The following is a 15329-nucleotide window of genomic DNA, read 5'->3' on the forward strand; positions in this document are numbered from 1 at the left end:
ACATATAAAGTCTCCACTATACTAAAATACAGTTTAAACTTCTATTTTGTAAATTCATAATTTATTTAATAATTGTTATTTATTATCATGATGTTATATTTATAAAAAACTCAATTAATCACATAATAATACATGCTAATGAATTGCACAACCTGTGGGGGGGCCGCTCTACCGAATCAATATTTTTCTATTGCTATTACATTATTAATTGAGTTGTACTAAATTTATTTCATCATCATCTCCGTGATATTTCCAAAGGTTTACTAGGTAATAATAATTTTTTCAGGAATTATAATACTCTGTAAAGCGCTTTTATATATTTTCCCCTAATTTGAATCATTATTCGCAGTTTTCAATTTTAACAGACTAAAATCTGTTTTCACATTCAACCGAATTTTACAGTCGATTATACTTAAAAAATACAAATACTATTTAATGTTGAAAACGAATACACATAAAGACGTGTGAATAGTCCGACCAAAGTGAAAAACATTTACAATACTCAAAGCAATTTTGGTGAGATTTAATCTTTAACGTATAATTGAATTTAAATATAGTCCAGCTGAAATTGAAAATATTTTCAAAAATGCAAAACTAAAAGGTTCGGAAAGCTTAATTGTTCGCGTTCACCTCCATTTTATCAACAAAAAATTATAGAACTAAATCTACGTCTGCGTGTGCAACCAATCAGTGAGATTCGTTGTACATGATAATTTTTTCAAACATTTTTTTACTACACGAAACGATACAGAACTTCTCAGTGCCGCCGATAGATAGAGGTACTTATATCACGGATAGAAGTACATCGAGTATCCCGAAAATTGATTACAATGCAGCCGAAAATAAACCGATTTCTGTAAGTTCTAATCAGTTTTTTCCTCTCGTGAACATATTTTTTTTGTTACATACTTCTCCGCCTCGGTAACGGGTGTTCAATGATCCTATATTATGAAATATTAATCAAAATATCATGCAATATTTATCACAGATAAATATCCGAGCAAAACGTTGATCACAAGGTTTCAATACACTCTGCTAGAGTATTTGGTAAGAAAAATACGTGGAAACATAAAGAGTGTTTTATTAGAATTCTAAAAAACGCTGAACACATAACAAGAGATCAGAGTTAATTTGTTCAAAATCTACAGAGAAAGTTTTTCGTAATGTTTGTAAACATTTTTTCCAATGCCAATCAAACAACAGTTAAAAAACCAATTTCAAAGTTCTTTTGATCGATAAAAAATACAATTAGTTGGATTACAAAAACCACTAAAGATCAATTAGTTATTCAAATGCCATTAAGGCAACGTTAGATTTTGAAAACTGTTCCCGAGTGAGAATTAATCAAACAATTAAATAAAAAAATAATATCAGAAACGAGTTTTACAAAAAGTGATCTCGGCTATAACATTTTCAACAGAAAGAGAATCAGTGTTTAGAGAAAATATAGAAAAATTTGATGCAGTACAGGTGAAAATAATTAAAAAAAAAGTAATGTATAATATTGATTAAAATGTTTATGGATGTATACACGTTTTCAGTTAAGAGCTGACGTTTTGGACGTTGCAGAGTTCATCTTCTGAGCGATAGTTACAGACTCGTGGTTGTAACTATACTGTCGGCTTGGCTTGTTGTGGTAAGTTTTTATATCAGTTGATAACTGATAACGTCGATATTGTTGTTTTTATCGTGTTGTTGACAGCTATCGGTTAGTTGATTACATCTGGTTTTTGTATTTGTTGTTTGACAATTAGTTCTTTTTCCTGTTATGTTAATTGTAGTTTTTTCGCACATTAAGTTGTTTTCTTTGCTGTACTCAAAGAAAATTGCGTAAAAATAATGCATATTAATTGCATATAAAATTATCATAAAAATAATGTATAATAAACATTTTTAATGAACTACATATTGTGTAAAATACATAGTGAACGTAGTGATTCTATTAAGTATAAAACTTTGAATTATTTAGAAATTTGTCAAACATTAAACGATATTTCAATATCCTAGACAGTCTCACTTTCCGCCATAATCAATAAAGCTAAATCATTACTTAAGAAACTTTAGTACGTTTCAATACGTTAATTGTGAGTGTTATTTAGAATATTTTTTACAAAAAAAAACTTATTTTGATAACAAATCATTACAAGAACCAGTTATAGAAATAAGTACGGTTGTTGAACTTTATGAAAATCTTTCAATAAATTTTCAAAATATGAGTTAAACATTTGATTATTGTAAAGAAAAAACTAAGCAGATAGATTTTGAAGATATCAGTAATTATTATGAATTAATCAGGGGAAAACGCTCTAGAAAAAAAAAGACAAATGATGGTGAGATATATTTTAATTACTTAAATTAAAAAAAAAGCGTATAAAATATCAAATGACGGGTTTAGTTTTTTTAACTGATAATAAATTATTAAAAAGTTATATAGATATAAAAGCCACTGATTTAATTCAAATTTATCCTTTGGCACTGGTAGAAGATATTGCAACGAAACTGGTTATTTTTGTCAATTTTCTTGAAATGATATGTTACTAAAACAAATCGGCGTTGAAAATAATAAAAAATTGACAAAGGTCTACTGTGAATCGGGATTAATTGTCATCATTTACATCAATCGAACAAGAGTTTTTACAAGAAATTTAAAAAAGATGAATTAGTTTATTGAATTTGACAATATAAAACATACTGAGCATTTGGCGCATTCATTATTAATTATATTTAATGTATACAATTTTTTTCAGGTAGGGTAATAACTACTTGGCACCCTCTTCAATAGTTTTTTTTTTTGAGTCTAAAGCCTCTCATAATATAAAACAAAACATTAAAGGAAGTGTAGAGTAGATACGAAGAAGTTGATGAGTTTGCTGCTTGGATATCTATGCACGTAAGATCATATAGCAGTTACGTGCTTGGCTGACATTCCGGATTGGCTGTGGGTGTCGAAAGCCCGTTGTTATAGGAAGGGAATAAGGACAACACTTAGGTATGAAATGCAGGACAAAAATACCACGTGTACGCATAAAGATCCCAAAGTATGAGGTGCAGACGAAGTGCAAGACACAAGTACTTTGATTTCGAGAAAGGATAGTGAAGTACGAGGTGTGGACGAAATGCCAGACACAAGTATTTTGAAATGTCGAGGACGAAAGTAGGTAGGTGAAAAGAAAGAACTAAGACTTGACTTTATACAGTAAGCCGAACGGCGACAACCGAGCACTGAGACTGATGAATGACACAAAGCACAAGACTGCGTATTGCAATCGACTGACCACGAGTCCTTTGAGTTTAAATTGAATTTTGGATGATTGCTAATTTTGAAATAATTATGTTTTATTGTCAATTCATCAGTCACTAGTAACGGATCCGCCATCTGTATTTTATTATAATAATTTTTACACACCATCACAAGCCTATAAAAAAGGCTTAATCCGACTCTGTACGTTATGAACAGTTATAGATAAAACATTCAATTTTTGAGAAATTTTTGAACATTTTTTAATTAATTCGTTCACAAATTTCTACTATATTATGTAGTTAAATTTATACTTTTTTTTGTTTAAAATATTTAAAACTATATTGCTTTAAATGGAAATACCTTATTTTAATACAGATTGATATAAAATAAAAATTACAAACAATTTAATTATCATAAAACTTTTACGCGGTTCAACCGTTAGTGTGTTAAGTTAGCTTAAAGATTACGAATTAAAGTAAAAATATATTTTTTTTTACTATAAATTTATTAATATTGGTGGAGGTGCCAAAAATCTGCGTTGATATCCTATAAGTTGGGTAATCGATACATACCACTCGGTCGATATTATGTACATACAGTTGAACATAAATGAATCCACAAACACAACTGTATGATTTAAACTAAAATGATAACTACTGTATTATGAACTCTGAAATAACAATAGAAATTTATTAATATTTTAAAACTAAAATTTTAACATCGTGTAGTAAAATCGATTTTGAAGGATATCCATATCTCCGAGAATAGCAAGTTGCAGTTGCTCAAGGACATTCCTACTTCTCTCTTAATCTTCTTGGGGATGCTATATGAATCTGGAAGGTGGACACTTAAAGTTGTAAAAATGTGACGTTACGAGTGTCACACTTTAGACGTGAGCTAATCTAGACGGATTTTGAGGTCATTTCTTGGATGAAAAAAAGGACCGACTTTTTAATTTTGACCAAGCTAAATGTGGAATTGAGAATGATAGTGGTGCGTAAGCAGAGGATCCTAAGGTTGTTTGACGATCACGTCATAAGGGGGATAAATGGTGAGCCTGGAGAATCCGATGATAGAAAGAAAAATAAAGAGATAAGAAGCCGTGGAAAAATACCAACGCGGAGCGTTGGATAGACCCGATCAATACCGTCTCTGACTATCCCTTGAAAGTAGCCATTCGATCGGCAGAAAGAGGCGTTGTCACCAACGTCGACTAAGGGGTCACCAACATTTCTATTTTCGGTATATAGACTTAAGAAGTAAAATCAAAATCACACGTTTCTATTTAAGAGAGTTAAATTTTAGATACTATTACCCTAAAGCAAAATAAATTATGTATTCAACTGCGTGATATTTTAGTTTTTTAAATAGATAATTTTTTTCTGAAATATGTAATTTTCAATAGTCCTGGAGAAAATTAGTGTTTTTTTTTTTTTAACAGTCACCTTCTAAATAGTTTAACCGTTTACAACTTTTATTTATTTAAAATTACTAACGAAATCCATTATTTTTTCAACTACACACTGCGATACTCCTAATTGTGTCGATGTCTATCGTGGAATAATTCACTACCCATTGTCTGAAAAGGCTAGGTAAAAATCACTTCTTTGAAGTAGCTAATTTTAATAAAAATATTCTTTTTATCGCCTACTAGGTCAATCAAATTTCAATCCGATCCTCTGTTTCAAATAGCGAACAAATAATACAAATTGTTTCATACCTCTTGCCTTTTTAATTTTAGCACAATGAATGATACAAGCGACTTTTACTTTTTTTTTCATTTCTATCATCTTGTTTGATGATTTTTTATTTGTTATTTTAAACAACATGTTTGGATTTTTTTCGTCCATTAATAATGGAATATATATAATATAATGGAAAATAAATTTATCCATTTATTATAATTTACCAAGAATTAAACCACTTAATTATCTAAAAAATAAAAACGATATAGGAATTATTATTATTTCTTTAAATATTTTAATTTTGGAAATAATCGAGTGGGTTATGCCAAGAGGATCATCCCATATTTATTGAAAATAAATAAATCTATTATTATATATATATTTGAAAAATCATTCGTATTCTCCAAGGTCGAACAAAATAAATTAGAAAATGGCTGTGTTAAACGACGTGATGGTTTCGAGAACTACAATCAGGAAATATTTGATCAAATAACACCCCCCATAGTGTGGAGCGAAAATGGCGAAATATGGTGCAAAAAAATATCAACGAAACCGAGTAGCCGGAAAGACGTATTGCAATTGAAAAATGATCTTCGATTACAAATTGATTATTGGCAAGCAAAACCGAGGGGGTTATGTCGAATCAGAAGAGCATTATATTCTAGCTGTTTTAGTAAGTTGAAAATTATATTTAATAATATAAAATATTCCGAACATTAATATTATTACACAAATTTATACTGCCATATTTTGTTTACATAGATGAAATAATTCGACAAGTATGTGCCAATTCATTAGATCAAGCAATATTATTACTCAGAATACGTGAAGAGTTCAATATCTCCGAAAAAGCTTATAGAAGAATATTTGAAGATGGCTTAATGTTTAGCTTGAGAAAAACTCAACAAGTAAAATCAAAATATCTAAATCGGTAAAAATGAAGAAGAATTGTGTTTAATAAACCTACAATTACTTCAAGTGTCATATATATAAGATATACTTATTATAAAACTTGAAAGTTTTCTTAAGTTTTAGATTTTTGGATCATAAGCAACAAATATTCTAATAAAAATCACAACTAATTATTTGAATTGTTTAACACTGATCACTCTTAAATATTCCTCATCTATTCAAATTTATATAAAAAGATTTGTTTCCAAACTAACTTTAATAACCCGGTAGTAATTATTCACAAATAATAATAGTAACGGAATTTTGTAGAGAATTAATTTCGATAATTTTTTGTTTTATTTCTAAAATATATTTTCAAAAATTAACTCAAGCATGTCACGGGATTTTATTTTTCTGAATAACATCAATGTTTTGCAAACATTTCTCTTCAAAAAATATAATATCCATCTGAAAGAAATATGTCATATTCTTAATAAAATTTACGTTCATTATGAATTTTCATTTCTTTAAGGTCCAGTATTTTTTTTTTGAAAATAATCTGTACAATGTTCACGAACTAGAGTCAAACGTGTTTTTTTTTTTTATCAAATCATCATCAACTAATAATAAAGGAACCCAATAAAAAAAAATTAAAGTTTAAGTTTTTTTTATTCCTAAAGGGATAGAAAAAAAATATTTAACAACATATTATTGTAAAGTTTTTCGAATAAAACACACGATTTTCCTTTACGAAAATTTTCAATAGTTTCCAAAAAAATTAGTGTCATATCCTCAATGAATTCTCCTGTGTACGCATGTTATTCTAGGCTAAGCAAGGAACTAGTGATTTATATGATGAAATTACCAGTTTAGAGAAGGAATCAAATAATTTAAAAAAAAACTTAGCTAAAGCGAAAACTAAATTATCGTTAACGACTGTCAACATACAGAGAGAATCGATGGATAGAGCAAAAGAATATAAGAAAGAATTAAATTTTTTCAATAACAATTACCTCGTGTTAAAAGTAAATATAAAACTATATTATTACTTTAATGAAAAATACGTTACTTTAATACACTCGATTTAGTCATAAATAATTTTGTTAAAGATAAACTTTCAACTTGAGTATTTATGGAAATTCCTATTTTTTGTACCCTTTTTTCTACCACCTTTTCGACGTAGAAATTATATATAATTTTGTTCATTCATCTATTTGGAGTGTATTTTAATGAGAGTGTCCATAGAGAATGTGGACATATAGTTAATTTTTATTGAAGCGTTCGAATTTTAACAAATATATTATTATTGCAGGAACAACTTGATTTATTGGTACCTACAAAGAAGTAACTTGAAAATGGATAACATTTTAAAATACTTCAACGTTTAAAAACACAATCTTTTAATATTTATATTAAGGGACAATTCTTGACTATAGTTTAGGATAATATATGTTTTGAATAAACAGAGAAGATCTACACTAAAAATGAATAAGCGAAAAAAGTTTTCACCGCGAACATTTATATGTAATTTTCATTTATTATTCATGCAATAGAAACTGCATTGTATCGTGTTCGATTGATCGTGATTAATTTTTTATTAAGGGATTTTTGTTGGCTTTATATTAAAAACAACATCACCTCCAATCTAATCCACGGATTGTAATGATCAAAACAGCAGTGCTAAATCAATTTGGTAACTGTATGATATAGGTGATGTTAAACTTAGTAATGAGCTATTACCGAGGTTATGGTTTTGGGATGATTAGGAAAAAGGTTAATCCCTTTCTAAAATGAAAATTATTTCTACGTTCCTATACAATCCTACGATAAAGTTGCACAAAGTCGGGACCCTTCGAAGTAGCTCATACGAAATTGCATACAATTCTGAGCTCTACTCATAATCAAAAAACGTGTAAAATATAATATTGATAGAAATATACTTTAATTAAATAATAAAAGGTAACAAAAAAAGTATTAGACCCCAGCTTCATAATTAACTTTTCACTTACATTATGTACGTTTTCATTGTTTTCATTGAATTAAAAATATTTAAAACGAAATACAAAGCAATATTTTTTTTTATCGGGAAATATGTGTACAGGACTGCATTTAAGAATTGTACCATCCCAATGATATTTTTATTTCGCTCATCAAAGTAAGTCTTTATTTTTTTTTTTTATTTAAAGGAACAAAAGTAAAAAAATTCTTCAACTTTATAATTTCTATCGCTTTGTATATATTTGCCGCCCTGGCCACATACACTCAGTATCGCCCTCTTAAGTGCGTCCGTGTATGTGTAGTCCAATTAGTTAGTGTACATAACATAAAAATATTATTACGTGTAATTTTAGGTAAAAAAAACCCATCACAGGGGGGTCGGGGCACAGTGGTGACGTGGCATAGTTGGATCAAGTATAATGATATCTGACAGTGATTAAAATCACTATCAAAAAAAAACGCTTCGATGCAAATCTTTAGATAGTGTTTAATTTTAAAAAATTGGTGGATTATTCCAAAAGCTTCATAAACTGCTAGTTCCTTATTAATATCCTGATTAAGACAAAGTATGTCGAATAAAAAAGAGATTATTAGAAAATAGTATTTCCCATAAAAAAATTATATTGATCAATACACTTTTCAATAAGTTATAGCATTATAATGTTAAAAATGTAAAAAATAAAATTGAGAATTTTCACACAATAATAGCATTTGGTAGCCATTTTCACCTTGAAGATAAAATAAAGTCCGAAATTTTTTTTTTCCATGATAAAGTATATTACATTAGCTTTAATTTAAGATATATATAAAAGTGTCAGACTTTCCGGAACACTTTCAAAATTTAAGTTGAAAAAGTCAATTTTTTGTGAAAAAGTTGTCATTTTGAATCCCCCCCTGTAGGCAGGTAAAAAGTCAGATTTATAAAAAAAATATACCAAATGATAGGTAAAGACATCATGCATCTACAAAAAAAAGAATTATATTGATCCATACATCTTTCGAGAAGTTATAGCATTATAAAGTTAAAAATATAAAAAAGAATTTTTTTACAAAAATCGTATTTTTTTTATTAAGTTTAATGTCTGTTTTCACCATGAAGATAAAATAAAGTCCGAAATTTTTTTTTACCATGATAAAGTATATTACATTAGCTTTAATTTAAGATATATATAAAAGTGTCAGACCTTCCGGAACATTTTCAAAATTTAAGTTAAAAAAATTAATTTTTTGTGAAAAAGTTGTCATTTTAAATCCCCCCTTGTGGGCAGGTTAAGGGTTAAATTTATGAAAAAAATATACCAAATGAAAGGTAATGATATTATGCATCTATATAAAAAAGAATTATATTGATATGTTCATTTTTGAAAAAGTTATGGCACTTTTAAGTAAAAAAAATTGAAAAAATTTCGAAAATTAGCGATTTTTAAATTTGTAATTTTTTTGGAGGTTTCCCCCTTTTACGGGGAACGAGGGAATTTTTTTCAATTTTTAAGGGTAATGTCTTCGACTAGATACGATTTGTGATCTTTTGACGTATCATTGAAAGAAATCGGTTCGGTGAGAGCTGAGAAAAAGTGGTAACAGACACAAAAAAAAAAAAAAAACACATCTTAGTAAAACCAATACCTTCTCAGCTTCGCATCGAAGCTAAAAGCCATCGTTAAAAAATATTAAATAAACTGTATTATTTCACAATAATTAAAACGAACAATAGTAAGTTATATACAATTTTAATTGTCGATTATCATTAAACATATTAAACATCTACTTTTTGAATGACATGTAGGTTTTTTCTGTTTTAACAATAGTATTATTCGCTGAACTTAAAAATTTGGTCCAAGTGTAGGTAACATTATGAAATAACTGTTATACCCGTATATTACATGTATGATAACACATTTTGTATGGACTTATAATATTTAATAAATTTTATGACTGTATTTTTTATCGACGATACTGTCTTGATTATACTACGAATATTCAAAATAAATCAAAGTTATAGCATCATTATAATTGTATTAATAGTATATGTAGTATTTGATGTACTTAAAATTTCAGTTTTGTCAGAAAACACTTTTTGGATACGGTAGAATGTGTGCAAACAACTTTTTATTTTGGAAATAAAAATTGCTCAAATTTTAAAATTATGAATATTGGCCACCTTTACTTTATTTACGAACACTGTGTGTTGCTTTTTAATCGACAATTGACATTAAAATGAAATACAAAATGTGATACATAAATTGTAACATGTTTTAATATGAGAATAATTATTTTTAAGGGTTTTAGTCCGGCCAAAATCTCTTTTACTCTGCTGCTAGAATTATGATGAAAAAGCGCAATCCAAATTAGAAAATTATTAACAACCAGAAATGTAATATTATTGAAGTTTATTAGTTAATAAAATTCCAAATTAACATAAACACAATTTACCAAGTTAACACCTTACCATTATTTAAGTATAATTTACACATAAATATATTTAAAGAAAATGAAATAAAATATTGGCTTTTACTGATGATTTGGACAGTTGCATTGATTATTGGATGTTCCGTTGGGGCTATTAATCGTTATTTTACAATCATCTGAATCGCTTATTGTTTCACAGTTATCTTCTGCAGTTAATCTGTATCTGAATATTGCAAAAATACATATAACACAAACAGCCATTATTACCAATACAATAAGTACTATTGTAGCTATAAATTGAAAATCTCCGTCTTCGACGCAAAACCAATAATTATCGTCAGATGATAATTTTTTCCAATTCACCGTTTGAGGTAATAAGCGCTCTCTCTGTTCCTATAATATTTTCACTTATTGAATTATTAAAATATAGAGAGTTGATCAAATCGATTTAAATGATTTTCAGAAGGAGACTCTAAATAAGTAAAAAGTAAATCTGTTTTTAAATAAGTTCAACCGAAAGAATAAAAAATAACAATACAAATTACATGTAATACAGAACAATCACGAAAATGTCGAACAATTTTTTTATTATAATAACTTTATGGATCATAATATATTTTCAGCAAAATTATGTGAAAATTATTCGGCTATAACTTTGAAACTATTAACTTCTTTATGCTCTCTCATAATATGAGAGAGCTACTACATTATGTGTTGATTAGAATGCTATTAGGTATATGCGAAATGATTAAATTATCAACAATAACCATTTAGAAAATAATTGGTTATTCTGGAAACTTAAATTTCCTATACCGTTTTATTTTCCGAAATACTGGAATCCATAAAAATAATTTTTTACCACAAATGAAATATCTTGAAATTGTCTCTCGTTTAAAATTAGGTAAATCTTTTAAGTTTTTATTTTTATTTTCCTAAGAAAATATTTATCAGTTGTCCGGGCGCCTTAATTAAAATTTAACATACAAACTTACTAACTCGTCGTAATAATTTCGGTATTTGTATCTAAAAAGTCGATGATTACTAAAAATATCTTTTGATTCGTCAATTTCGCGTCCATACAGTTTATTCAATAAACGTACCCCTGTTGGTCGTAAACTCACAGTTTGTATTGAAGAAAAACAATATAAACTGATTATTACAAAATAGTACATACTTCCATTTAAAAATTAATTTAGTGAAAAAATGAGTCTTTTTTTTTTTACTTGGTTACATCATCAACAACGACAAATTAAATTTGTCGTAATATAATTAACTGTAATTAACACTAGCGAGTATACGAAAAAAACTACACACATTTGATAATTTCAAATTACTACATGCGATTTACTGTAAAAATAATTTTTTTTTTAAGATATGAGAACTATTACTCGTAAAATTAATTTAAGTATTAAAACAATAATTATATTATGTTTTTTACACGATTTTTTTTTCATTTAAATATTCATTGCTCTAAATAACGATTATAAATTATTGATGCAAACTAAAACAAAGAATGTTATTTTCAAGTGTTGTATTTTATCCAATAAAGTAAATTTTTCAAATATTTAATATTGACAACAGTATACATATAATTTTGAAATTTATTTATCACGATATTTATATTATTGTTACCACGGATGTAAATTTGATGTTCTGCGAAGGTTTTTTTGAATTAAATTGTGTATGCTTAAAATAAATTCAACGATTTTATAATAATGAACTTTAAAAGTTCTATTGAAGTAGAAAAAGATTCTATTAATCGTTACGATGACTTGTGTTCCGAATCGTGTATGACTTCTAGTGGTTCAAGCGATCATTTTATTCACAACGATTTTTACTCAGACTACAAAAAACCTAAAGTAGTTTCGAGTAATAATCAAGTGGACAAAGCGCTAAGTAAAATGTCGGTGGATGATTTGAACAAGTTCATAAACGTCTATAAAATAATAACGAGTCCAAATCCGGCAATGAATAATATCATTAAAAAGGCAAGTGTCCAACAAATATTATCTGGTCAACTGTTATCGGAAGAACTACTGAATGGTGTAAAAATTCAACCAATCGTCGAGAAATCTAATAACGAAATAAATAAAACAAACGGTAATTCGATTGAATCTGAAAAAAACGACGACTATTCAATAGAAGATTTTAATGCTTATGAACTTTTAGAGGATAAAAAAAGTGATTTACAATTAATTATGAATAAAATAGAAAATTTAACGAAACAATGTAAAGATATTATACTGTTAAACAATGACTGTAATATAAAAGATACAAAACCGCATATCCAAACCGAAAATTTATTTGATCATCAAAACGACAAAGTGTTACTTTCGAATTCGTCATCGAGAAATAGTGTGCAAAAATGTAACGATTGTTTTAATTTTGTGCCTCAGTTGAATCATATTAATCCGATCATGAAGAGTAATTCATTAGAATGTTCGTGTGAAATAGATAAAAGCAATCATGGAGATGCGAACTATTTTAATGACTCTAATGACGAATTAACAAATAATACTTTCTTACTTACGCCATCAGAGGCTTTCCAAAAATCTGAATATTTAATAAATGATTCAGATGACGACGAAATCCAAGTTAAAACCTATTTAATACCGCAAAATATTTAAAAATTTATTAATTTATAACAAAAAAAAGGAAAACTATATTTATTTAAAAATTATTAATGCGTATTAATGTATTATAAAAACATCATAGTTAAACTACCTTCTCAGCTTCGCATCGAGGCTAAAATTTGTGTTAAATTTTTAATTTAAAAGCCTTCATTGTTTTAAATTTACAACTTACCTAAAATATTTTTTATGTGTTCCATAATGAAAATTTTTAATTGATTAACGCATGTTAATATAACTAAGAATAATTTGCAGTTATTTATGTTACGAGTGTACTTGCATAAATTTAAGGTTTCTAGTATCAATTTCATCTAAATTTCATCTATATGATCTATCTAATGTTTTTTAATAATTTATCTTGATGATACTTTACAATTTTTTTTTTGTCAAGATAATAATTAAAGTCTAAGTTTTACTACTCAATAGATACGGATACATAACTTACGATGGAAACAAATTAAAATATTTTACACATTTCTTTCGTTATATTATGCCTAATTGCAATTTCCAAAGGCTACACTACATAATCCTATAGTTGGTTCAAGTAACTGTTAACTTATAAAAATACATTTCTTATTTTACACGACAATAAAAATAAAAGTGTTTGATCTGAGAAGTTATTTTTAACTGATAAAAACAACATTATTAAAAAAGTAATTTTTAGTTTACTGTTGATATATTAAAACAAAAAATAATCATTAATAAAAAAATCAAACATACAATATATTAATAGATCAGAAAAATACCTCTGATATAAATGCAAGATAAGTAACTTATATAATTATAGAATAATTAAAGATATATTTAACTTAAAAATTATATAACAGATTTATTATAGTGAACTAACTTCGAATATCTGAATGTAAAATTAAAACATTCATTTGATTTCAAATTTTAATACATATATATTACTAGAAATGTTTAATGTATACGATGTAAGGGAATCCACAGTTATTTATCACTTGACCAGCGTATAAATAATTATGATAGTTATTTGGGTATCACTATTAGTAATTATATAATTTAACAATATTCATATTAAAATAATATTTTTAAAAGTTTTTCTAAGACCTTTTGATATTTCTAAAAAAATATTGTTCACGTATATTTTTCAATATATATTTATTTACTGTGTAGTAATTAATAAAATATTTACTTTAAATTTTACTGTATTTGAGTTAGGTTTGTGTGAATAGCGTGTCGCAGAGGATACTTTAAACAATATAGTGATGTTTCACTATAAATTGTGTTCTAGGAAATAACTAAACCCAACTCAATTATAACCGAAAATTAAACTTTTTTGTACTAAGATGGGATGACTAGGCAATTTGTCTTTTTCGTTTAAAAATTCTACCCGAAAGAATATAATTACGTTAAGAGGTGTTGACACAAAATCAATTATCATACTTGCATAGTTATCCATTAATCAAATTATTATTACTAATAATAATTTTAATTTCGTTTGTTCAGGCATACTATACAACTAAAAAATAAAATTATAGAAGACAATAATTGTTAATTATTTACCTATAATATTTAAATTAAAATAATAACTCTAAAATTTAGATTATTCTAGCAATTTATTTTAAACGATTTCTAAAAAATATAAAATATGTTATTATTTGGTTAAAGATATTTATTCATTTTACGCGAGTAAAAAAATTTTTATTTTTACTGTAGAAAAATAACAATCTGTATAAAATGCACAATAAGTATTTATGATAAATTATTATATACAAATGATTTTGAAAAAAAAAAACAATTTGTAGAGAGCCCGCCCAGTGGCGGAACTTATATGACTTTAGTAATTTATTAAAATTTTAGAGCTATTATTACATAATTACTTTTATAATTGAATTAGATACCCACTCCGAGATCTTTGTAGGCGACTACAGAGGATTAGTAGGAATTTTTCGTGAGGATTGGAATGATTTTGTAGTCGGTTGTGGAATTTTTTGTATCCGAAGATAGCAGTTTGTTTTACAGTAAGGGGGGTGATTGTGGATTGTGATCACTAGATAAGTAAAGAAGAAAGGGCGTTGAGTATACAGCGAAGACACTTTGATTGGAGAATTCGGATTTTGTTAATGTTCGACTTGATTGCTGCACCCCCATATAGTTTAATACCATACGACCACATTGGGTTAATGAGGATTTTATATAATATGACTTTGGTGTGCAGGTTAATTATGGCATTTCTATCTTTGTGCACAAGGATTACGAAGGAGAATTTCCATTGAAGTGGATAGACCAAGTACTATTATTATCATAAGTAGATATGATAAACAAAGTATTAATATAAGTCAGTAAATTCAGTGTTTTTTTTTAGGAAGCTGTTTAGCGACCTCAGCTGTAATTAAATCATAGCCTGGGGCTTTACCGAGTGGAAAAGAACAGATACAGTTTTGTACTTCATCAGGAAAAAAAGATTTAGTTGGAATATGCACAGGTAGAAACACTGCTAGTAAATCTCTG

At 27.2% G+C, this 15329-nt stretch overlaps 2 protein-coding genes across 3 annotated transcripts; one reads left to right on the forward strand and one right to left on the reverse strand.

Annotated features, from left to right (window-relative positions):
• Positions 1-2996: 2996 nt before the first annotated feature.
• LOC126898315 (axonemal dynein light intermediate polypeptide 1-like) lies at positions 2997-7557 on the forward strand. Its single transcript, XM_050672256.1, has 6 exons — positions 2997-3038; positions 5335-5599; positions 5689-5834; positions 6645-6842; positions 7130-7341; positions 7420-7557. Exons 1-5 carry the CDS (start codon positions 2997-2999, stop codon positions 7163-7165), a joined length of 687 nt encoding a protein of 228 aa, XP_050528213.1. The 3' UTR covers positions 7166-7341; positions 7420-7557.
• A 2595-nt stretch (positions 7558-10152) lies between these two features.
• Positions 10153-11549, reverse strand: LOC126899267 (uncharacterized). 2 transcript variants are annotated; one of them, XR_007702530.1, is made up of 2 exons: positions 11221-11549; positions 10153-10617 (listed from the first exon to the last, which is right to left on the reverse strand). XR_007702530.1 is itself a non-coding variant. In XM_050673978.1 (2 exons), the coding sequence occupies exons 1-2, from the start codon at positions 11394-11396 to the stop codon at positions 10327-10329; spliced, it is 471 nt and encodes a 156-aa protein (XP_050529935.1). In that variant the 5' UTR covers positions 11397-11549; the 3' UTR covers positions 10153-10326. The 2 variants fall into 2 exon arrangements, 1 of the variants encoding a protein (XP_050529935.1); XM_050673978.1 differs by having other exon boundaries at positions 11217-11549.
• Between the last annotated feature and the right edge of the window lie 3780 nt (positions 11550-15329).

Source organism: Daktulosphaira vitifoliae, unplaced genomic scaffold, assembly GCF_025091365.1.
Source record: "Daktulosphaira vitifoliae isolate Bord-2020 unplaced genomic scaffold, ASM2509136v1 Scaffold_2, whole genome shotgun sequence".
NCBI lineage: Eukaryota > Metazoa > Arthropoda > Insecta > Hemiptera > Phylloxeridae > Daktulosphaira > Daktulosphaira vitifoliae.